This window comes from Pristis pectinata, chromosome 19 (assembly GCF_009764475.1).
Source record: "Pristis pectinata isolate sPriPec2 chromosome 19, sPriPec2.1.pri, whole genome shotgun sequence".
NCBI lineage: Eukaryota > Metazoa > Chordata > Chondrichthyes > Rhinopristiformes > Pristidae > Pristis > Pristis pectinata.
Window position 1 is genome coordinate 18,604,634 of NC_067423.1, and position 22,929 is coordinate 18,627,562.

The following is a 22,929-nucleotide window of genomic DNA, read 5'->3' on the forward strand; positions in this document are numbered from 1 at the left end:
AGTTTGAGGAGATTTGGTATGTCACCAAAGACTCTTACAAATTTCTATAGATGTATGGTGGAGAGCATTCTGACTGGTTGCATCACAGCTTAGTATGTAGCTCCCAATGTGCAGGACCGCAAGAGGCTGCAGAGGGTTATAGTCTCAGCCAGTTCCGTCATGGGTGCAACCCTCCCCGCCATTGAAGACATCTTCAAAAGTGCCTCAAGAAGGCGGCATCCATCATTAAGGAACCTCACCATCCAGGAGATATGGCCTCTTCTCATTACTACCATTGGGGAGGAGGTACAGGAGCCTGAAGACCCACACGCAACGATTCAGGAACAGCTTCTTCCCCTCCATCAGATTTCTGAATGATCCACAAACCCATGAACACTACCTTATTATTCCTTGTAGGCTTTTTTGCACTAATTATTTATTTTTGTAATTTATAGATTTTTGTCTTTGCACTGTACTGCTACCACAAAACAACACATTTCATTTCATGTCGGTGATAATAAATCTGATTCTAATGTTTAAAATAATGTTTAGTGAAATATGCATAAACGTGAAAGTACATACTATATTTAGTAGTGTTTTGAAAAATAACGATTGAATTTTACCATGCCCAATTTTATTAGACAAGCACATTGATGTGTAAGTCACACTGATATACCTGTCAACCCTTGCCCTTTTTTTTAAGCCTCTTCAAAAGTGCTCTGAAATTAAACACAAACCAGATTTTATAGGGTATTGGTCTGTGAAGAGCAAAGTTTGGTTTTCTCTGTGATACTTCAGGTGATTACATTTGTTTATTTGTCTTGTAGTGATTGATCTTCTGGAAGCCCTGAACATCACAAGGTCTATAAAGGGAGTGAGCAGAAGCAAGGGTTTTGAAGCAGGTGTCCCAGCTTGGAAGTTCCGTAAGCGCGTGCCACATCTGACCCTGCCTCGGGATTATGCCATCTACTTCCTCACCTCCATGCAGGGCTCCATTGGCTTTCACTTTGTGGCAAAACAGAGCAGGAACTCGGAGGGGACAGTGATCTCCTTCACTTCTCCCACCACCACCAGAAAGGATGGGCGTCCACTTTTACAGCTTACGTCCAGCACCAGAAGCAACCAGCTGCGGCTGGATTACCGGACTGTGCACAACATGGAGCCAGCATCCATTGTCTTTCCTGGAGGGACTCCCTTTGGCAATGGGCAGTGGGGCAGGGTGGCTTTTAATCTGGAGTCTCAGAGAATAACGCTTCTCATTGACTGTGAGGAAGACATTGTATTTGAGAAGAACATGGGTGATGATGCCATCAGTCTGATTCTCCCCATCGATTTGGAGATTCACTTCTCCAGCACGGAAGGAGGAGACAACAAGTTCACGGTAATGGTGGCTCCAAGCCTCTTGCTCATGTTTCTCAACAGAGTTCTGCTACCCTGTTTGGCCATAGACTTATCAGAATTACTAGGTAATAAAAAATGAAAAGCCATCTAGTTCACCTTCTACAACCCTGGTAATCAGATGATGCGTTGATAATGGAGAAATCAATCTCTATCTGTTAGTTATGCAGCAGACCCAGACGTGAGACAGGAAGCCCCAGCATAGGGAGTTTTGGGAGCTATGATTCCTGAACCATTCTGAATACACCAATCTCACCACACAAGATCCCACGGTTCCGTGAAATCTGCCCAGTCTGCCTTTGAAAAATTTGACATCCTAAAGAGGGCTTATGCTTTGCTCTGTGGTGACCCCTTGAAGAGAGTGCAGACATGTTTTTCTCCATCTCTGCACATTGGTGGCCTTCTGGAATAATGCCTTTGCAATGCCAGTGTAACCATGAGTCATAAAGATGGTGCCCACTGACAGCCTCTGGTTTGTGATACACAATGAGGCATTTGGGATCAATCACCACTCCCTGTTGAATTCTCTGATTCTAGCACAGCGCTGGGGACGTCTCATGGATTCAGTGGGATTCAATAAATCACCGAGGAAAGTACTCTCACTGCCTCACCTCTGAAGATATTGGCTCATTCCCACCCCCCTCCAGTTACTGACATTCTTCCCCCACCTTCACAGTGTTGACCATTCAGCCCTTCCCTGAAGGCACTGCCCCCCTTGCCCCTCCCCTCAAGACACCAGCAGCCCCTCCACCATCCCCTGAAGGTACAGCCCCCCCCCCTTACCCAGCCCCCCTAAGGCATGAGGATGGGCAAGGAATTGAGAGTATAAAGAAAAGGAAACCTTGTCAACCGGTTGTAGGATCTAGGATGGTAGGACATCTTCAGACCAGCAAACTAATACTCTTTTTACCTTGAGAATGAGACTCTATTCTCTCTGGGTTGTCCCTTGGGCTGAGCTTCTCTGTACTTTTCTATTTACTCTTATTTTACTTTCAGACTGCTCTCTGTTTATTGTGGATTGCAGTCAGACTGTGAGCCTGTCCGCTCTGTGCTCACTCTCTGACTGTGGCTCTCTCTCTACCACAGGGGTACTGGCAGACGGCGGAGATCTCCCCAAGTGGATTTGTTCGCCGCCCATGGCACTGCGACAATCTGCCAGGTAGGGGGATACTGTTCGTCCTTGGGACTCGGACGGCCTGAGCTTCTGGAGTAAGGTGGGATCCTAGTGAAGGGGGGCGCGTGGGCGATGGAGGGGTCGCGGGTGCTGAGAAGGAGGGATGGTTTGCAAGGATGGCGGTGTTGCAAGGTGAGGGAGTAAGTGAGGCTGTGGGGGGAGTATGAAGAGCAGTGCGACGGTTAATGTATGAGGAGGAGAGGGTATTATTCAGAGGGTGTTGTGCAGGGAGGAGGAGTTGTGGGGAGTAATGTCCAGCAGGTGGTGCTTGTGACAAAGGAAGGGCTGGTGTGTGTGGGGGGGGGGTGGGGGGATGTGTGTGGTTCTAGTGTCTGTGGAGATGGGCGCTGGGAGTCAGGGTGGGTGTTGGGAAGAGTGATGGGGGGGTTGGTGTGAGCAGGGAGGGGATGTGGAATGAGTAGGGTGGGGGAATGTGCAGAGAGGGTGAGGGATGTGCAAGGAAGGTGGGAGGGAGTGCACAGGAGAGAGGTGCATGGAGGGGCAAGTGAGGAGTAAGGGCAAAGAGTGGGAATGTGTGTGGAGGAGGGAATGTGCAGAGAGGGGGAGGGGCAATGTGGGGAGAGAAGCTCATGGGGAGGGGTGGTATGCACGATTGGGGAGGTGAGCACGTGTGTGTGAGGAGTGGGAAAGGGAGAGTGCAGGAAGAGAAAGGGGTTACTTGCCTGGAGGGGACACGTACCCAAATAAAGTGGACTGGGCAAGCAGGAAATGGGTGGGTGAGGGGGTTAGGGAGTGTGCAGGGGATGGGGGCAGTCCCTGGGTACATGCAGACAATTGAGTGTCTGTGGAGGAGGAGGAGGCTGAGAATGTGAGGTGGAGGGGGCGTTTGCAGGAATAGTAAGCGTGGAGTGAGGGGTCTGCAGTGAGAGTGGAGAAGGGGAGTGCATAAAGGGAGAGTGGGAGTATGTGAGGAGAGAGTGGGGGAGTTTGCAGTGAGATGGAAGTACAACGGATGTGAGCACTGAGCTGTCTGCAACTTGCATTCTTAATAAAAACAGCTCACATGGCTACAAAAGACACTGCTGCACCAAAGGCACTGAACCTCGGGTGACATGACCTCAGTCCTATATTCAAATGTACTTTACCCAGTGCTGCTCCCACTGGGACTTTGGGTGTGGTGGGAGAAAAGCTGGAGTCTCCAGCTTTTGTTTACATTTGAATTTCTGTCATCAGTCATTAAATGAATTGCAGATGAAGGATATTCCCAGATCTTAACTCCCTTAATACTGTCCCATCAAACACTTCCAGGCAAGTAGATGGCAGCAAAGGTTAGAACCTGAGTTACTTTTCCAGTCTGACTCTCGATGAGTAGACAGTATTAGAGTTAATAATGCCTCTCTCCTGATCCTTGACAGGGAATTTCTCTAAGGGCCACTAAGCTTAATCACCATCTTCTGAAAACTAACATTCTGGTTTCTGCTGGTCGCAATAGAGTCATAGAGACATTCAGCCTGGAAACAGGCCCTTCAGCCCATCGAGTCTGTGCTAACCATCAAGCAATAATTGTACCCTAATCCATTTTATCCTCCCCATATTCCCATCAGCTCTCCCCAGATTGTACCACTCACCTACACACTTTGGGCAATTTACAGCAGGCAATTAACCTGCCAACCCCAAAGTTTTTGGGATATGGCAGGAAACCAGAGCACCGAGGGAAAGGCACGTCATCCAAACTCCACACAGATGGCACCTAATTCGTGATTGGACATGGGTCACCACTAGCTGCACCACAGTGCTGTCCCAGCGAGTAAGTATGCAGCCCCGGCAGTGGTCTGCAAATAACAAATGTGTAGATTGCACCCATCACAGTGGACGTAATTGTCACCACTCAATGTTTCCAAGAAAAGGGCAGGGAATAGCTTTAACCATTGTACTGACCATTGTTGACCAATTGAGAAGAATTGTGGAGAATCCTTCTCAAATTTAGTTACTCTCAGAAATGTGTGACCATTTTACCTCTGCAACGTGATGATGTGTGAGGTGTAATTCTAACCAGCGATCTACCACTGATCTAATCTCAATGCAGACCGGGGTCAAGCAAGGCTGCCATTACTCCAATCCTTGATCTTTATGACTGCAGTATTGCAGTTTCCCTTCTGCTAGACTGGAGCTAATCTACAAGACCACCATTACCTCCACTCCAGGTCTGAAGTCATTCCAAACCTCAGCCATTCAACTACAGTATGTAGTTTCTGCTACTTGGCCAGGCTCCAAGTCATTGTTGAGCCCGTTCAATGAAGCATACAAGAGATTTCACTTTGCACTAAACACCTGCAAATCCAGGGTTCTCCACCGGAAAGGTCCTGCTTCACAGCACTGCTCTTTGACTTTGTGTGTCCATGACAAAACCCTGGAAAATATGGACCACTTCCCATATCATTAGCAGGGGCTGACATTGGTGATGAAATTCACCATTGCATTCAGTGTGCCTGTGTAGTCTTTGGCCTTTTGAGGAAAAGAGCGCTTGACTGTCAGGACTGCAATACTAGCACTGGATTCGTGGTTTGCCAGGTAGTTTTCATACTTGCCCTTCTGTACACATCTGAGACATTGGCCACCCATACTGGCACCTGCAGTGATCTCCAACACTGTGTCTGCAAAATTCTCCAAATCATTAGCAGGATGTGAACCAATAGCAGCAACTCTTCCAGCCACATTCCCAGCACTGAGGCCATGATTACACTCAGTTGGCTTCAGTATGTGGGCCAATTTGTCAAATGTCCAACACCAGACTCCTGGAAAAAGTTATGATGAGATTATCAGGGGAACAGAGAAAATACTTCAGGGATGTTCTCAAAGCCCGCTTGGGGGGGGGGGGGGTGGAGGGGGGAAGAATATAACATCCCCAATAAGTTGTGGGAATCCCTGACACTGACCAATCATAATGGAGAAGCAACTGTAAGAGTACAGAGAAACTTGAATCTCTTTGATTGGAGCACATGGGAGTCCATCGAAAACAGGAGAGTGCCCACATCCCCTGTAGCACCCACCCACCCCCTGCCAGATCGAGCACCTTCTACCCCACCTGCAGCAGAGCCTGTGGACCCCACACTGGCCTCCTCAGCCACCTCAGAGCCACACAATACTGGAAACAATTCATCCCTGACCCCAAGAGACTCCCTGAGGAAAAAGAACGTATTAGACCACCCAGTGCGGGGAATATGTGGTTACATGATTTGTATTGTTTAGGTTAGCAAGGAATTCCATGCAGTCCTATGAGCCCTCAGCTAATTTAGTGCTGAAAGGGATCACAATGTACCCACCCACCATGCTGTACCAGTATGTTTTACAACCACTGTTCTAAGTTTTAACATGCTTTACCTGGCTGAATAATCTGTGATAAATTACATAGTTAACTGCTACAGTTGCATAGTGCATGATTCTTACCCTTAATAAAGAGCAACTGTATATTTACCTTAGCAAATGGTCATTATCCAGAATAAAACCTGACTCCAAACAGTTATACACCAAGTAATCTTTACTCTGGGTCAACAGTAACTGGTGAAGTTTGTGGAAAAACTGCGATTATGGGAAAGGTGCAGAAGAGGTTTACCAGGGCGCTGCCTGAATTTGAGGATTTGATCAATAAGGACAGGTTAGACAAACTTGGGTTGTTCTCCCTGGAGCATCAGAGGCTGAGGGGAGACCTGATAGAGGTTTTTAAAATTATGAGAGGCACAGATAGGGTAGACAGTCAGAATCTGTTCCCCAGGGTAAAAATGTCAATCCTCAGAGGACCTGCTTTTAAGGTTAGAGGGGGGAAGTTTAAAGGCAACACGAGGGGCAAATCTTTTACACAGAGTGGCATGGGTTACCGGGGTAGTAGTGGAATCAGGCAGTAAAGTTTGAGAGTATTTCAAATAGACACATGAATTTGAAGGGCATGGAGGGATATGGATGATAAATAAACAGGAGGAGGATATTTAGTATAAATTGGCATCAAGATCAGCACAACGTTGTGGGCCGAATGGCCTGTCCGGTGCTGTACTGCTTTATGTTCCATGAAGCTTCTTGTGGAAGGCTGCAGGGGGAGGATGGGTGAGTGAGGACTCTCTGGGTTGCTCTTGCATAGAACCAGCATGGGCTCCAAGGGTTGAATGGTTTCCCTCCAGTCTAAACATTTCCGTGATCTGAAACATTTTGCTTCCCTCTATAAAAATTCTGTCTGACTTACTGAAAACTTACAGCATTTTGTTTATATTACAGCATCCTTTTTGTACCAGTGATTCTGCAGTCATATCCTGCAATCACCCTTATCCTGATTAAACAGATACTTAGGTAGTGTAGCGGTTAGCATAATGCTATTACAGTGCCAGCGACCCGGGTTCCTCCGGGTGCTCCGGTTTCCTCCCACATTCCAAAGACGTACGGGTTGGGAAGTTGTGGGCATGCTAAGTTGGTGCCAGAAGCGTGGCAACACTTGCGGGCTGCCCCCAGAACATTCTACACAAAAGATGCATTTCATTGTGTGTTTTGATGTACATGTGACTAATAAAGATATCTTAAATTACCCTTCTTTGAATGAAAGGCTACAGTCATTCAATAAATTAACATTACCCTGATTAAGCAGTCACTTTCTGTGATAATACAGTGAATGACCCTTAACCTGATTAAACAATCTCTCTGTATAGTTAGTAAGTGACCTCTTAACCTGTTGCAGGGATGTTTGTGGTTTGTGCAGTTCAATTTGTGGCTCTTTGTACGTGTTTAAGATATTTTAGTATATGTAGCAGTTAGCGTAAGGCTTTACAGCACCAGCGACCCGGGTTCAATTCCAGCTGCTGTCTGTAAGGAGTTTGTATGTTCTCCCCGTGTCTGCGTGGGTTTCCTCCAGATGCTCCGGTTTCCTCCCACATTCCAGAGACATACGGGTTAGGAAGTTGTGGGCATGCCGGAAGCATGGCGACACTTGCGGGCTGCCCCCAGAACACTCTACGCAAAAGATGTATTTCACTGTGTTTCAATGTACGTGTGACTAATGAAGAAATCTTATATATTATATCTTTCTCAGATTCCTTACCTTTGCCATATTCCTTGGCTGAGGAGCGTTACTCTGATTCAGATGAGGAATTTCAGTTCAATGAGGACATCTCTGCACATTCGATGTCCTTATCCGACATCAGTCAGGATCAGCAGCAGCAAAATGACGCAGAGGCTTCACTATTGACCCATAACCTAAAGCCCAGAAGCCAAGAGCAGCAGTTGGATAGGTTGGAGGAGATGGTGACCGCACTCAGCACAATGTTGGACATGGTCAAAGCTCAGGTAGGTAGAAGCCAAGTTCAAAGGCACAAATGACCAATCAAAGTGTGCATTTTCACTGCAGTAAATTTCCTCATGCTGACTCTCACTGGATACAGTTCCATAGGCACTGACTCTCACTGGATACAGTTCCACAGGCACTGACTCTCACTGGATACAGTTCCACAGGCACTGACTCTCACTGGGGTACAGTTCCACAGGCACTGACTCTCACTGGATAGAGTTCCACAGGCACTGACTCTCACTGGATACAGTTCCACCGGCACTGACTCTCACTGGGGTACAGTTCCACCAGCACTGACTCTCACTGGGGTACAGTTCCACCGGCACTGACTCTCACTGGATACAGTTCCACAGGCACTGACTCTCACTGGGGTACAGTTCCACAGGCACTGACTCTCACTGGGATACAGTTCCACAGGCACTGACTCTCACTGGATACAGTTCCACAGGCACTGACACTCACTGGGGTACAGTTCCACAGGCACTGACTCTCACTGGATACAGTTCCACAGGCACTGACTCTGACCGTTGCACAGTTATACCGGCGCTATGTCTCATCGGGATGCAATTCCTGTAAACACTGACACAGATGGATTTGGCCAAACGGTTGTTATGATTTCATACTTCCTGTCCGTATCGTGCATTGGGAACAAATGCCAGGGTCCCAGACAATGGGGTGGATGTAAGGAAGCTGCAATTAGTACTCAATTGAAACAATATATAAAAAGAGCCTGAATTCTGCCCTTTGATTACTGGATCCTGCTGTGAGTTATGAGGCCAGGTGATTAGGCTGAGTTCTGAATTCCCTAACTTTTCCTTGTTAACCTAATCTTTTCTCTCCTGTAGACCTCCATCCTCATGCTGACACTAGGTAGTTGAGCTTGGATTTGACAGGAGGTTATGAGACAAGATCCTCCAGTAGTGACACCCATGGGACACTGTCCTTCTGATTCTGGGTCTAGCAGCTGACTCCCTTCTCCCCACATGACCCTAGTGAAAGGCCGTGCTTCCTCCTGGCTCTGGCTCCAGCAAGAGGCCATGCCATCCCATCTGTGACCCCCAGTGAAAGACCATACTTCCTCAAGGCCCTGATCCCAACAAACCACCACATCTCCTTCCAGTCACTGCCTCTGCAAGAGGCTGCTGCTTCCAGGAATGCTGTTACCACTGCGTTTGTGATGCTTTGCCTTCCTTCCCTGTATAGAATTCAGAGCTGTTGCAGCGGGTCAAGCACCTTGAGGCATGTGAATGCAGGAAACCCGTGTGTTCGTGGCAGGGAAGGGAGTACGAGGAGGGCCAATCATGGGTCCTGGACACCTGCAACACCTGTGTCTGCACCAAGGGAGAGATACGGTGCTCAAAGCAAAGGGACAGCCCCTTCTGTCAGGGTAAGTAGCATACTGTGGGTCGAGGAGAAGGGAAGAGATGCTCTGAGCCTAGTCCACATGCCATCTTATGGATAATATTCACATCAAGGTTATTGATTATATATCATTACATAGAATATACAAACCAGGCCATTTGGCCCAACCATAACTTTCTGGCCTTTTGCTCCATTTGAGCTGGCTCCAGTCGCAATTCTATCAGTGTTAGTCTCTGCTCTCTGTTCCCTCCTCCCTTGAATGCTTCTCTGGCCTTTTCTAAAAATGCATCTGTACAATTTGCCTCAAACACTTGCTATATCTGCGAGTTCACATTCTCATCACCCTCTGGGTAAGGATGTTCTTTCTGAATGCTGTATTTGATGTTTGGTGACCATTCGATATTGACGGACTTTTGTGTTGCTCATCCACACAAGTAGAGCTTTCCTAAATCTTTTCTATCATGCTGTTTCATTATTTCTGCTACTGTTAGGTCACCTTCTCAGCCTTCACTTTTTCAGAGAAGATATCCAGACTGTGCCTGACTTCCAGGATCATCCTTGTAAATCTTCTTTCCACTCTCTCCAGTCCTCTACATTCTGTCTATGATGTGGAGACCAGAACTGTATACAGCACTCCAAGTGTGGTCTAACTCAGGTCTGTTACCAGTTTACTATAACTCCTTGACTTGTCCTTCCTATCTCTTTAGAAGTGAGAATATAGGAAATAGGAGAAGGATTGGGCCATCCAGCCTGTCTGGTCGAAACCGTGGCTGATGTTCTACCTCATCTCCATTTCCCTGCACTGTTCCTTATCCCTTGACTTCCTTCATGCAACTATGTGTTGGCTTTCAGCAGTGAGTGTGCACGGACACCCAGAGCCCTTTGAACATCAACTTTACCTAATCTCTCACCATTCAAAAACCCTCTTCTGTTTTGTGCACCAAAGTGGATAATTTCACTTTTTTCTGGGGGTACATTGTATCTGCCATGTTCCTGCCCTCCCATAGCCGGTCTGTAAGCCCTGCAGCATCTTTACATCATCCTCCACACTCACAATTCCACTAAGTTCTGTACCATCAGCAAACTTGGAAACATGACTTTGCTTCCCCTAGCCAACTCGATATATATGAGTAGCTGGGGCCTAAGCTGCAAGCCCTGCAGAACCAACTGGTCTCAGCCTGCCAACCTGAGAAAGATCTGTTTGTTCCTACTCATTTGTTCAGTAACAAATTCTCAATCCATGTCAGTATGTTACCCACTCCACAACTCCAGGCACTCTGACCTTGTTGACCAATCTCCTGTGTGAGACCTCATTGAAACCTCCCTGAAAATCCAAATGTTCCACATCCACTGCTTCCGCCTTATCTATTTCACCAGTCACGTCCTCAAAGAACTGCAACAGGTTACTGAATAAGTCAATGACAATTAAAGCTGTCAGATATAGCACAATGGGTGGCACTTTCAGTTCTGAATCAGAAGCTTGGAGCTCCAAGTCTCACTGGGGGCATGAGCCCATAAACCAGGCTCAAGCTCCCAGTGCAGTACTGAGAGAGAGTCCTGCACTCCAAAGGGCAGACTGAGGATGCTCTGCTGTGTCAGAGGGGGTGTTTTTGAGGTGAGGCATTAATCCAAGTTCTCACTTTCCTTTCAGGCAGGGAGGTCAGGGGACCTGTGCCCCACTACCAATAACAACTTCTTGTCCCTTCTCTCAGCTGCCTCGTGCTTTCTGAACATTCTGCTTTGTTCCTAGATCCTTGTTCTAGCAACCCCTGCAAACATGGGGGTGTCTGCCATCCACTCACCTCTGACTCCAGAATGCAACGTTCAGGGTTTACGTGCAACTGCCCAACGACATCCACAGGGCACTTATGTGAAGATCGCTTGGTCCAGGTAATGACATTGTCCATGGAAATGTCTGAAATTATTCATGTTTGTAGAAAATAGTAAACACACATCCCAAAGTGACAATCGGTTCAATGAGTATATTGGAAACAGACACAGGGTGCATCAAAGTCTAGCCATCTAATTCTCTAATGAGGTTCATCCCTCTGGTCCCCAAACTTTACTCTGTACTGTTATTGTTTTTACCTGTACTACCTCAATGCACTTTGTACCAACTCAGTGTAACTACACTGTGTAATGAATTGACCTGTACGATTGGTATGCAAGACAAGTTTTCACCGTACCTCGGTACAGTGACAATAATAAACCAAACATCCCCAGTGAGACCCATCCTTTTTCAATAACCCTGACAAGACCCATTTTTTCCCCAATTTCCTCATCAAAGCCTGGTCCCTCTAGGCCCATAACTCCCCCATTGAAGCCCATCCCTCTTCCATGTCCAGTGCAACGGAGAGGGAGTCAATGCCGACTGGTGTTTCTTCATGACCATTTGGCAGATAACCATTTAATTCTTTCCCATTGGCTCTGCAGGTGTGTACACTGCCTTGTGTTGAAGGCCGTTGCAATGGGGGACGCAGTGTTCCCACAAGGCGCTGGTTTTACAGCAGCTCTTCAGGTCTGTGTGAAGCATTTAATTACAGCGGCTGTGGAGGCAACGCCAACAACTTTGAAACGCATGAGGAATGCAAGAAGAGGTGCGAAGTTGGAGCTTGCTGCTTCCGGCAGCCTAAGTTGTCCAACGTTCTAATTGGCTATGACCACGAAGGCTACGATCGCTATGGGTACAACATATCTGGAATGGACCGGAGTGGAAGACAAGTGGTGGCATTTAACCCAGTACGTTCTGGGCCTGCGCTGTTTGGTCCGAATGGGCAGGTCTTCAGCGGCCTGAGTGATGGACGAGAGTTCGACAAGTACGGGTTTGATAAACAGGGATATGACCGAGATGGGTTCCACAGGGACACTGGGTTTAACCTCACGGGCTACAACAAGAAAGGGGAGCATGACTCGAGAGCAGAGTTTGATGCAGCAGGATTCGATGCAAACGGTTACAACCGAGCCCAGTTTGACTGTGTTGGGATGAACCGTGAGGGTTTCAACTATCTTGGCTTCTCTGCAGCTTACATCTATCACTGTGAATATCTGCCAGCCTCTCATTGCCAAGCTATCAACAGAGTTGACCTGAGGAGAGAAGTGGTCAGCTTCAGGCCAGGCCAAAGGTGTGAGGACGTTCAGTGTGGCCAGAGCTGTGGATGTACCTTCCACGGTCGCTCCTACCGCTTTGGAGAATCCTTTGAGTATGCCTGCGAGATATGCCTGTGCAGCTACACTGGGGTGATTGAGTGCAACTGTCGGCATGTCAGTCAACGCAAGGAGATCCGGGACATGATGGCCGAGGAAATGATGGTTTACCAGGCAGCAATACGGGATCTCTACTACAAACAAGGTAAAGTCCAATCTTTACCACACATGCTGCCTGCAGTTTGTGTCCATATTTTCAATTCATTTACAAGATATTGGTATCCCGGGCAAGGCCAGCATTTAATGGCTATCCCTAATTGCCCTTAATAGGATGACAGTTCTTGAACCTCTGTATACTGAGGGTGATAACATAATGCTTTGTGTAGACATTTCAATTATTTTGCCAAAGCGATGGTAAAGGAACTGCAATTCTGTTTCCAAGTGAGGACAGTGGGTGTGACATAGAGTTGGTGGTCCTCCAATATGACTCCTTTTGTCTTTAAAGATGATGGCGATCACAGGTTTGTGAAGCGCTGTCAAAGAAACTTTTGTAGCTGGAACATACACAGGAAGTTTTTGCAGCTGGGATATTCACAGGAGGTAAATGTATGGTGGTGAATGAAATGCCATTCAAGTGGGCTGCCGTGCCCTTGATGGCATGAAGTCTTATGAGTGTTGTTAAAGCTGCACTCATCTAGGCAAGTGGAGAGTATTCCCTAGCAATCCTTGCATTCGTGGAAAGCCTTTGGAAAATGCAAGTGGGTGTGATATTGCATGTGTCCAGAAGTAATTGCATAGTGTTTCTTCAAGGGATGGTGATTTAGCCACGTCTGACCTCTGAGCTTCTAAACCCCACATGCGTGTATCGTGTCCTGTTTCACATGAGCTGACTAATCAAGGCTGCATCCTCTCTGCTCCATTTGAAAAATTCAGGATGTTGTTGGGAGAAGAGATCTCTCCAGTATCCTAGCTAAAATTTACCTCTCAATTGTTATCATTAACACACATTCTGTCATTCAGCAACCATGTGAATAGGAGAAACCAGTATCTGCAGCTTCACCAAGACAGTTCCTCTCTGTGCCCCTCCCCCCACCCCTGACATCCCATCCCCTCAACCTATGCCAAAATTGCTTAATCTTCTCCAACAAACTGGTTGATGCAATTCTCAGACATTGAATCCAATGGAGGTGTGGTTTCAAAGCAGTAGCATTTGGAATTGTAAGTTCTGAAGCCCCATGTTACTGCGGTGCTACGGTTGAGGAATATTTAGATTATAGGAAATTCCTTCACCTGTTTACTTTATTCAACCATGACAAAGTCAAGTGAACTAGTCATTCATTAGATTGTTGTTTTGTGGGATCTTAATGTGGCCAAATTGGTAATATGCTTCTGATATTGCAATGCTTTCTATGTTGCATTGGCCGTTATGGACTTTGATGTGCTATGAGGAGATAAATGCACGAATGCAAATTCTTAATACTTCAGTGTGACTCAACAGGTATCTGGGAGGAATTTGCCAAGCTGAAAGCAGAGTACTCACCGCAAGCCAATGGACTGTCCACCTTCCTCCCCTGGCACCGTTACTTCCTCCGAATGGTGGAACGAGAACTGCAGAAGGTATCATGTGACATCAGCATCCCATATTTTGAATGGACCATTGATGCAGGTTCGATGGAAAGCTCTACAGCATGGCAAGGAAACTTTTTTGGGGGAAACGGAGACTCTGAAACGGACTGTGTCTCCTATCATCCTTTCCAGCAGGACAGCAAATGGGTACCTTGCCTCCGTCGACGTTTCAATTCTTCCATCGCTCTTCCAGATGCAATCAACATTCAGCTGATATTAGCAGAACAAGACTTTGCCCAGTTCTCCATTCAGATGGAAGCCATCTCGGGGCTCTTCCACCTCTGGGTTGGAGGTCACATGGCCTCTCCTTTCAGTCCATATGATCCAATTTTCCTGTCTCATTATGCATTTGTAGATAAACTTTGGAGTCACTGGCAAGACCGCAGCCCCAGTGGTCTGCCTCGTTACCCATCTGAGCCCCGATATGTGAAGATGAAGCCATTTGACATTGCCCCTGATGACCTCTTGTTATCTCAGCAGCAGCTTTGCACAGTTTATGTTCCAGTCACACTCGGTGCTCCATGCAACTATACAAAATCCAATTCCCTCCACCATGACCAGAACGGCTATAACAGGAAAGATTTTGATCAAAGTGCACAACCAGACACACAAAAAACTTACGATATTCATGGGTACGACCGTCAGGGTTATGATCGCAACGGCTTTGACCAGACTGGTTGGGATTGTAATGGTTACGGCAGAGACCATTTCAACCGGGACGGTTTTGACATTGAAGGATTTGATGTTTCAGGATATAATCGGTACGGTTTCAATCGGTCTTTGGTCACACCATTTGGAATGAGGAAAGATGAGACCTATCTGCCTTATGTTAAGGTAGAAGTTATTGAGTCACTCTTTGATGGTGGCTATAACACTTACGGATATAACAAGTTTGGCTTGGATAAGAATGGGTTTGACGTGTTTGGTTTTGATGAGAATGGGTATGACAAAGACAACTGCAATTATTTCTTTAGAGGCCCCCATCACATGAGATTCTACTTCTTCGTCCAGCAGCAGCTGTACATGGCAAACATGGAACTGCTGCTCAATATTAAACGTATCTGCCCAGCAATAACCCCACTCCCAGATTGGTGGCTTGTTCAGAATTGGATGATCACTGATGTGCAGGACACAGTCACTGTCATACGGCAGATTGAACAGAAGTGGGCATCGCATCATCGTTTTGACAGTGGATATATCCCCAACATTTCCTCAGTGAAAGACAATGGCCTTTGGCTTCCTGTAACCCCTGACCTCAGGTAAGTAAAGAGTCTATGTGTTTGTTAATTATTTAACTGTTTGATTATGGTCCCAATATTTTTAATGAAGGTGGATGTGATCTTCTCCGTTGTTCCGTGGTATTTCACCACTGACCCCAACCAGCAGAAACCCTTGCTCTCTATTCACTATGTCAGTCTATTAATTTAATTCCATTAAAGCTCTGAATTCTGCTGCATCAGTGGGAATAGTCTCAGTTATAGAGATCTCTCTTCAAAACTGGAGTTTCCTATCTCAGGAATCATGCTGGGAAATCCATATCTCTGCTCTCTGGACTTAATGTCCTTTATGTAATGGTGACTTGAATGGCACACAGCCTTTATGGATGACCTTGCCACGCTTGTAGACAGATTTATCATTCTTGCTTACTCTGAGTACCCATGGGATAGTGTTTATACTTTGGGGTGTGATCACCTGTCCAGGCACAATTGGGTCCAAATTTGCACTTGCCTTGAGAATACATTTTCGTTACAGTCACACTTGTATTTGCATTTTGTCAGTTGCCAACTCTAATGCAATAGGGCAATTGAAAAGTATTTTAGAATCTAATTGATTTAATTTTTTTCAAAATTCTTGATACATTCAAGAGCAGTAAGGAGATATAGTTTGATTTAACCAGAAATCAGGATGTTATTTCTCCATCTGTGGGCAACCTGATTTAACATTGTCAAAAAAGATGTAAAAAAAACATACTAAACTGTTTGTGAGTTAAAATCAGATAAATAGTGGAAAACATGCTTTTTACTCTTGTGCTGAAAAGGACCAACTTAATTTTTAGAGCTCCTAGATGTTCTGCAAATGTTTGCAATTAGCAGAACCTCACGATTGTGACTTACTCACAATGGTGAGTATGACTAGTTTTGTGCATGGGTCTGGCCTGCAGTGCAGCATTTGTTACACTAAAGCAAAAAGCTCTGGACTGCTGGTTTGCAATGAACGTGATTTATACTTAAAAGTTTCACAATCTTCTGCACTGTTTACATTGATTTTAGATGAATTGTGCAAATAAAACTCTACAGAAATGTTGCCTCTATGCCCGTATATACAGTATATAAAACACACAATGCTGCTTACTTTTTATGGTTTTATGTTCTGCTCTCCAAACTGCTGCTGTACCTATAGGCAAACTAAGTCCGATTCTTGCCTACTTCCAGTGGCTCCCAGATGACCAGTACTTCAATTTTAATGCTCTCATCCACGCTGTACAATCCCTCTCTGGCCTTGTCTCCCATATCTCTAATCTCCCAAGTTTAATTAGTCCACCATTTGGCAGACATTTCCTTGCTGTTCAGACCTCAAGCTTTGAAGCCCTTCTGCAAATTACCATACTGCCTTAGTAACTATCTTTTCCCCTATAAAATGTTCCTTAATATTTATTTCTTTGACCAATCCTTTGGTCATCTGTCCCCATATCATTTTATGTGCCTCGATGTCATACATTGATAAGTAATACTGCTATGAAGCTCTTGGGGACATATTACTATGTCAAAGGCTCTTTATAAATGCACATTGCTGTTGTTTTAGCTACTGGCACTTGAACTGTCAGAATTTTGTATTTAGAGTCACAGAGAATTGTAGTGTTGTACAGCACAGAAATGGGCCCTATCAACTGTGATGCTTATCTTCACTAATCCCATCTGCCTCTATGAGGCCAGTTTCCCGCTCCCCCTTTCCTATCCAAGTACTGTCCAAATGGTTTTAAAATGCTGTAATGTGTCTGCCTCTACCACTTCCTCTGGCAGCTCGTTCCATATACCCACTACCCTCTGTGCAGAAAAAACTTGCCCATCCTTTAAATTTCTCCTCCCTCACATTAAACCTACGACCTCTGGTTTTGGACTCCCCCATTCTAGGAAACAGACCACTATATCCATGCTCCTCCTAATCTTATAAACCTCGAGATGATCACCCCTCAGCCTCCCACGTTTAATCCCCTGGCTGCCAATGTCAGTGCACTTGGTGATACCGTGAGCCATTCCATGGCTAGTTGACTTGTCTGTTTTCTCTTGCCTTGTAGGTTTTGCTTCGAGCTGCACTGGTATTCGGGCTGCCCCATGGGCACTCAGCCAGTCAGCTGCCCCGACCTGTGCCACAACACTGAGTGCATGGGGTTCCCGAATGCAGAGTGCCGGGTCCACCGCTGTGGAGCCTGTTTCAGCGAGTGGTATGACCGGACAACAGGCCGCCACGTCATGTGTCAGGGTTGGTTACCAGCGTTTCCCAGTCAAATCTGTTTGCTTTGTGCAATCGCTGGGTTTACAGTTGGGGGCCAGTATATGGCTGGGCTAAAGGGGGTGGCTCTGAAGGAACATTGCCTTGGGCTTGTGGGGAGGGGAGACAGACAGTTGGTTTGGGCTACTGGAAGGGACCAGGTCGTTTTTCCATGTTTATTTACATTGAAGGAGGCCATTCGTCCAACCAAGACGATGCTGGCTCCTAGAGAAATCTCACCAATCTTTCTCCCTCTTATTTCCCTGTAACCTGCTCCCTCTCACGTGCCCAATAACACCTCCTGATTCGCCCAATAACACCTCCTCATTCGCCTACTTGCACAAGGAATGATTTACAGTGGCCTATTCACCTACCAACCAGCACATCTTGGGATGTGAGAGGAAACTGTGGCACGCATGGGAAGCCCATGTGGGCACAGGGAGATTGTGCAAACTCCACACAGCCCTGGAGGTCAGGATCAAACCCAGGACACCGGAGGCGTGAGGTAGCTGCTGTGAGGAGGTGAAGGGGCTGGTTGGAGGTGAGATGAGGAGGTTGGGCTGGACTAAGATGAGGTGAGGCAAGGGGACAGGTCTGTGAATAGAGGAGGACTGACTGTAATGTGGAGAAGGGCTGTCTTGGGCTCTGGGGAGGAGTTGGGTGTGGGGAGGTGTCAGTTTATGGAGGGAGGGGAGCGGCTGTGAGAAGAGGAGGGGCTTTGGAGAGGGGAGTGGCTGTGACCAGCTGTGGGCAGGCAAGGGGCTATGTTGGGCTGCACGGAAAGAAGTGTCTGCATTGGGTTGTGGGGAGGGAAGGGGCTGTACTGAGCTATGAAGGGAGGGATTGGACCAGGCTAAGTGTCTGTGCATTCACTTTATTTGTTGGATGGATGTCAAAGATGAGTGTGTCTGAAGATCTCTGCATAGCACTTGACACCAATGGATTGGATTTAAGCACCTTTCGCCTAAATTTGGCCATTGCCATTGGATCACAACGTTCTGATGCAATTGGCTCTGGAGCATTTGGGTTTTGGAAATGTCCCACATTTGTGTGACGTGATATCAATCCCCGCGCAACGTGTCCAACCCTAGAGATGGGGGGACATGATGGTCTCCATTCGTTGATAATCCCAACATCAGACAGCCAGGCAACAAGATGATTACTGGATCCAGACTCCACCAATGGCACATTAGGGAATGAATGCATAGGAAATAACTGGGAAATACTTAGGCTGTTTCTGTGCTGTGATGTTCAACATCTGAGGGTTAAAATCACCCATGCTTGAATCTATTGACAAGTGCTGTGTACATCCTGCCAATGACATTAATCCTCTTCTGCAGCATTCGCTGCTTTTATACTCCAGTCCATCAGCTTCTTTTAATTCCTCCCTCCATCTAACAATCCCTTGCTCTCAGAATGTGCCTCCCCCGTGGCTCGCTCCGCTGCATGTTTACTCATTCTCTTTACGACTCTGATTTTCTTCATTCTAGGTTGTATAGATGACATGGGCATGAGTCACATGGATGGTTCGAGCTGGCAGTCTGGATGCCAGCTATGTATGTGCCAGGGTGGTGCTGTGTCATGTTCGAAGCTGCACTGTCCAGACCCTGGGAGCTGCCAACATCCAGCCCAGGACCCGAGTCAATGCTGTTCTTCTTGTGATGGTACAGCCTGTTCCCCATCCATTGCTTCTCTTTTCCAGTAGAAGCTCTGTCCATAAACCGTGCACTCTCTCACCCCTCATCTCTACACCATTCTACCCTCTGACTGCAATCAGAAGGAACTGGAACTTTGTTTGTGTTCTGCTTTGTATGCCTCTAGACTCTCTTTCTTTTCTCTGCTGCAGCTTGCTACCTGCCCCCCTCCCATCAATCCAGAGTACCTCTACCTAATCCATATAAAAAAACAGGAACAGACCTCTTGAGAGTGTTGGGAGGATGATGGTTGGGGACTGGTGAGCAGGAGACTTTAGGGTTACCAAGAATTGGGAGCATGGGAGAGGGGGTAAAGGAGAGCAAATGATTTAGCAGAGAAGCAGGAGGAAGATAGCAAAGGGAGGAAGACAGAGGTAGAGGGGAATAACGAGAGGGAGTAACTAATTGGGGGATGGACTGGATGATTAACTAGAGTATTTGTGAGGATTAGAGAGAGATTACCTCTAGAGGAGTAAATTGGAATGGCATTAATTTGGGCAGTTAAAATTAGGGAGATTAAATTGGAGGGAGAGCATGATTGTTCAAAGCGATGAATGCTATGGAGGTAGAGTGTTAGACATCGTCACATGTTGGGAGCGTGCCAGACGGAGTGAAGATCATTTAGAATAACACTAATGGAGCAAGGGTTAGGAATGAGCAGATGTGAGTACAGGAATTTGGAGGGGAGTGGATGGGATTGAGTTTAGCAAGAGCCTGTTTTTTTTTGTCTGTAAATTGATAATATGGAACAAGGTTTTAATTTGATATTTTAATCCTAACAAAGCAGCACACTGGCCAGAAGAAAGGGAATTAATGTTCAGGTACTTCTGGGCTGGGGTCTTGAATGTGCAATAACTTGCCAATTATCTTCTCCCTGTTAAAGGTTGCAGCTATAATGGACAGACTTTTCAGAATGGAGATTCGGTCATCATCGACACTTGCACGTCCTGTGTGTGTCTGGTGAGTGAACAACTGAGAGGGTTGGCACAGTCAAGGGAAGGGGAGAGAGTCAGCACCTTCAGGCAAGGGGGAGGGAGAGTTGGGGCCTTCGGGGGAAGGGGAGGGAGAGCCAGCACCTTCAGGGAAGTCGGAAGGAGAGTCAGCACCTTCGGGGGAAGGGGAGGGAGAGAGTCAGCACCATCAGGGGAGGGGGAAGAGAAAGTCAGCAACTTGAGTGGAAGAGGAGGGAGAGTCAGAGCCTTCGGGGAGGGAGCAGAGAGAGTCAACACCTTCAGCAGATGGGTGGGGTGATGAAAACATAATGGGCAATTTGAATAGTTGTAGTCTTGAGTTTGGGTCTATAGTGATGCCAGTGGCTGATGAGATGCATGATGTTCTTTTGAAGAATGGAGATGTATCCTGTGCGCCTGTGCAGTGTCAGACTCTGAGCTGTAAGGATGTTGTGCAGAGACCGGGATCTTGCTGCCCAGAGTGCGCCCAAGGTGAGCAGTGAGCGACAGTTTTCACTGATCTGTTTAATATTTATTTTTTTAAGTTACACTCATTAATCCCAAATTGTGGTTGTCATTTGGGTGGGATCCCATGAACGTTACAGGTGGCCCTGGAGGTGTGGATGGTGTAGGGAGCGAGAGAGATGGCAACAGTTAGATTTCCTGAGTTTTGCTTAAAGAGTGGATAAAGCCAAAGTTCAGAAGACCTTGTGGTGTACGGGTACCTCAAATCTCCTGATTCCTGTATGGTACATTATTTTATCCCTCTTTCTCTTGGGTAGTCCCTCAGGTTTAAGGGTGACTTGTTTCTACTTCAGTTCTGTGGGTTCAGATGTGACAATGCCAATGTTGGACCCACAGACTGTACCAGCGATGGAGATGCCTGACAGGACATGTATCTGTCGAGATAGTGGGTTCCTTCTGCCATTTATGTTTGGCTTCTGTGTGCTTCCAATGTATGGACCTGAGACTCCCATTGCCATGTGAGCATCATGCCTGATACCAAACCAGCTCAGTGCAATTAGAGTTGGTCTTGCTAGTTTTGGAGAGGTTGCTGAATTTGGTTTGTATGAAGCAAATGTAAAATGGGGACAGATTTTGTGGAATCTGAGGAGAATGCTTTACAGTCCATCACATTTGACAGAGTGGAAGGCTACAGTTTGGTTGAAAAAGGCTATGAGGCACTCTTCGACCTGTCATGCAATGAAGATCATGTCTAGTGTACCTCTAGATAAATGGAATCTACACTGCGACTCGGAGAGCAGCTCTTTATCCACTGGGAGGAGAAAGCATGGCGATGACTTTCCCTGTGGCAGACAACACAGAGACCTCATCCTCTGTAGTTATCTCAGGTTTTACTCCTTTCTTGACGATGGTCTCAATTACAGCTTCTCTGGAACATCCTGTTCTTCCCAGAGACTGTGGATTTGTTATTTAACTTCCTCACTGCCAAGTTCCAGAACCTCAGGGATGTCATCTGCTCGCAAGGCCTCATTTTTCAACAGACATGATTTTTGTTGATCAAGAGTGGCAGTAAGGCTGGACCAGATGGTGACCTGTAAGATGGAGTTAAGGGAACTCGTGTCAAGGGCAGAGTCATAGTTGAGGAGGTCTTGAAAGTGATTTAAGGTCGAGTTGATGGAGATAACAGAATGGGTTAGGTTATGAACAGTCCAGCGTTCCTCAGTACTTGCCATGGTGTGACTGATGTGGACACCTTCCTGTTTCTCGCTTGGACGATGACATAATCTTATTGATGCTAGTTCGTAGCCATGAGGTCTTGTGCTTATCTCTCCTTCCTTCCTAAAGGATTGGTTCTTTCTCCACCCAGGTGTTGAAGCTGCTCAGGAGGATCAGTTTGTTTCTCTCTAGGATGCAGACTGGGTTTTTTTCAGGGAGAAATATCCTTGTTCCCTCAGTAGCTTCCAGGGTTGAGGTATCTGAGCTGAGAATCATAGTGGGTTGGTTCTGTGTTGGGGTGAGCCAGTGGGTCTTGAGGCTTATTCACTTATTCTACAGGGGAGTTGAAGATGATGTGAGAGGTCACCCATGAAAATATTTCCTCCTTTAACAGCATCAGTTTTGACTAATTACACTATAAAAAAAGTGTTGTTATGTAACAGAAATGAGAAGCAAGATGTTCTGTGTAGAAGAGTGATGCTGAATAGTTAGCAACTCCTGGTGATTGACTTGTTCAGAGCTTGATATTCATATTGTGACTGTGTGTTGTGTATGAAACACAGTAACAGGTCAAAGCTGCTCAGCCCCTTTCCCTGATCCACTATTTAATTCATGGCTGATCTGCATTCCAACCATCTAAGTCTTACTCCTGTAAAAATGAATCCCTTTGTCAAACAATAACATCAATGTGTCTTTGTTACCCTATACCCAAAGCTCTGAAGTTGTGTAACATGTTTTCTTCGGTTTGCATGGTAGGCTGTGCCAATGGAAGAGCTCATGGGGAGAGCTGGAAGCCTGAAACGTGTACACAATGCTCATGTGAGGTAGGAGCACCCTGTGATGTACAACAATATTCTCAATGTGGAGTGAAGGAACTTCTGGGCGGGTGAGAGAGGCAGGAACCCAGTTCAGGCTCAGTCTGCCTTGTGTTGGGAGTACCCATCTCATTTGGTGGGGATCACTGAAAACCAATGCTTTCAGTTTGCATCTGAGGGCTTTATGATTTCAGGGCTCTTCTGAGAAGTAAGCAAGGGGTTTCAGATGTTGAAATGTCTGTCTCTGATACACTCAGAGTCTTGGTTCATTTCAGAAAAAGTTGTGAAGACGTTCAGGGGAGAGGTAAGTGTTACCGTGGGGGGGGTGGAG

General features: G+C 46.4%; 1 protein-coding gene across 1 annotated transcript in view; it reads left to right on the plus strand.

The window, feature by feature from the left end:
• Window positions 1-22,929, plus strand: part of kcp (kielin cysteine rich BMP regulator) — a 106,724-nt gene that overhangs the window by 12,708 nt on the left and 71,087 nt on the right. Inside the window, 12 exon segments of the mRNA XM_052034140.1 lie at window positions 807-1,360; window positions 2,464-2,536; window positions 7,584-7,837; window positions 9,042-9,225; window positions 10,951-11,090; window positions 11,634-12,549; window positions 13,843-15,229; window positions 17,266-17,450; window positions 18,950-19,123; window positions 20,037-20,113; window positions 20,499-20,595; window positions 22,540-22,607. Coding sequence (XP_051890100.1) covers window positions 807-1,360; window positions 2,464-2,536; window positions 7,584-7,837; window positions 9,042-9,225; window positions 10,951-11,090; window positions 11,634-12,549; window positions 13,843-15,229; window positions 17,266-17,450; window positions 18,950-19,123; window positions 20,037-20,113; window positions 20,499-20,595; window positions 22,540-22,607 — 4,109 coding nt within the window.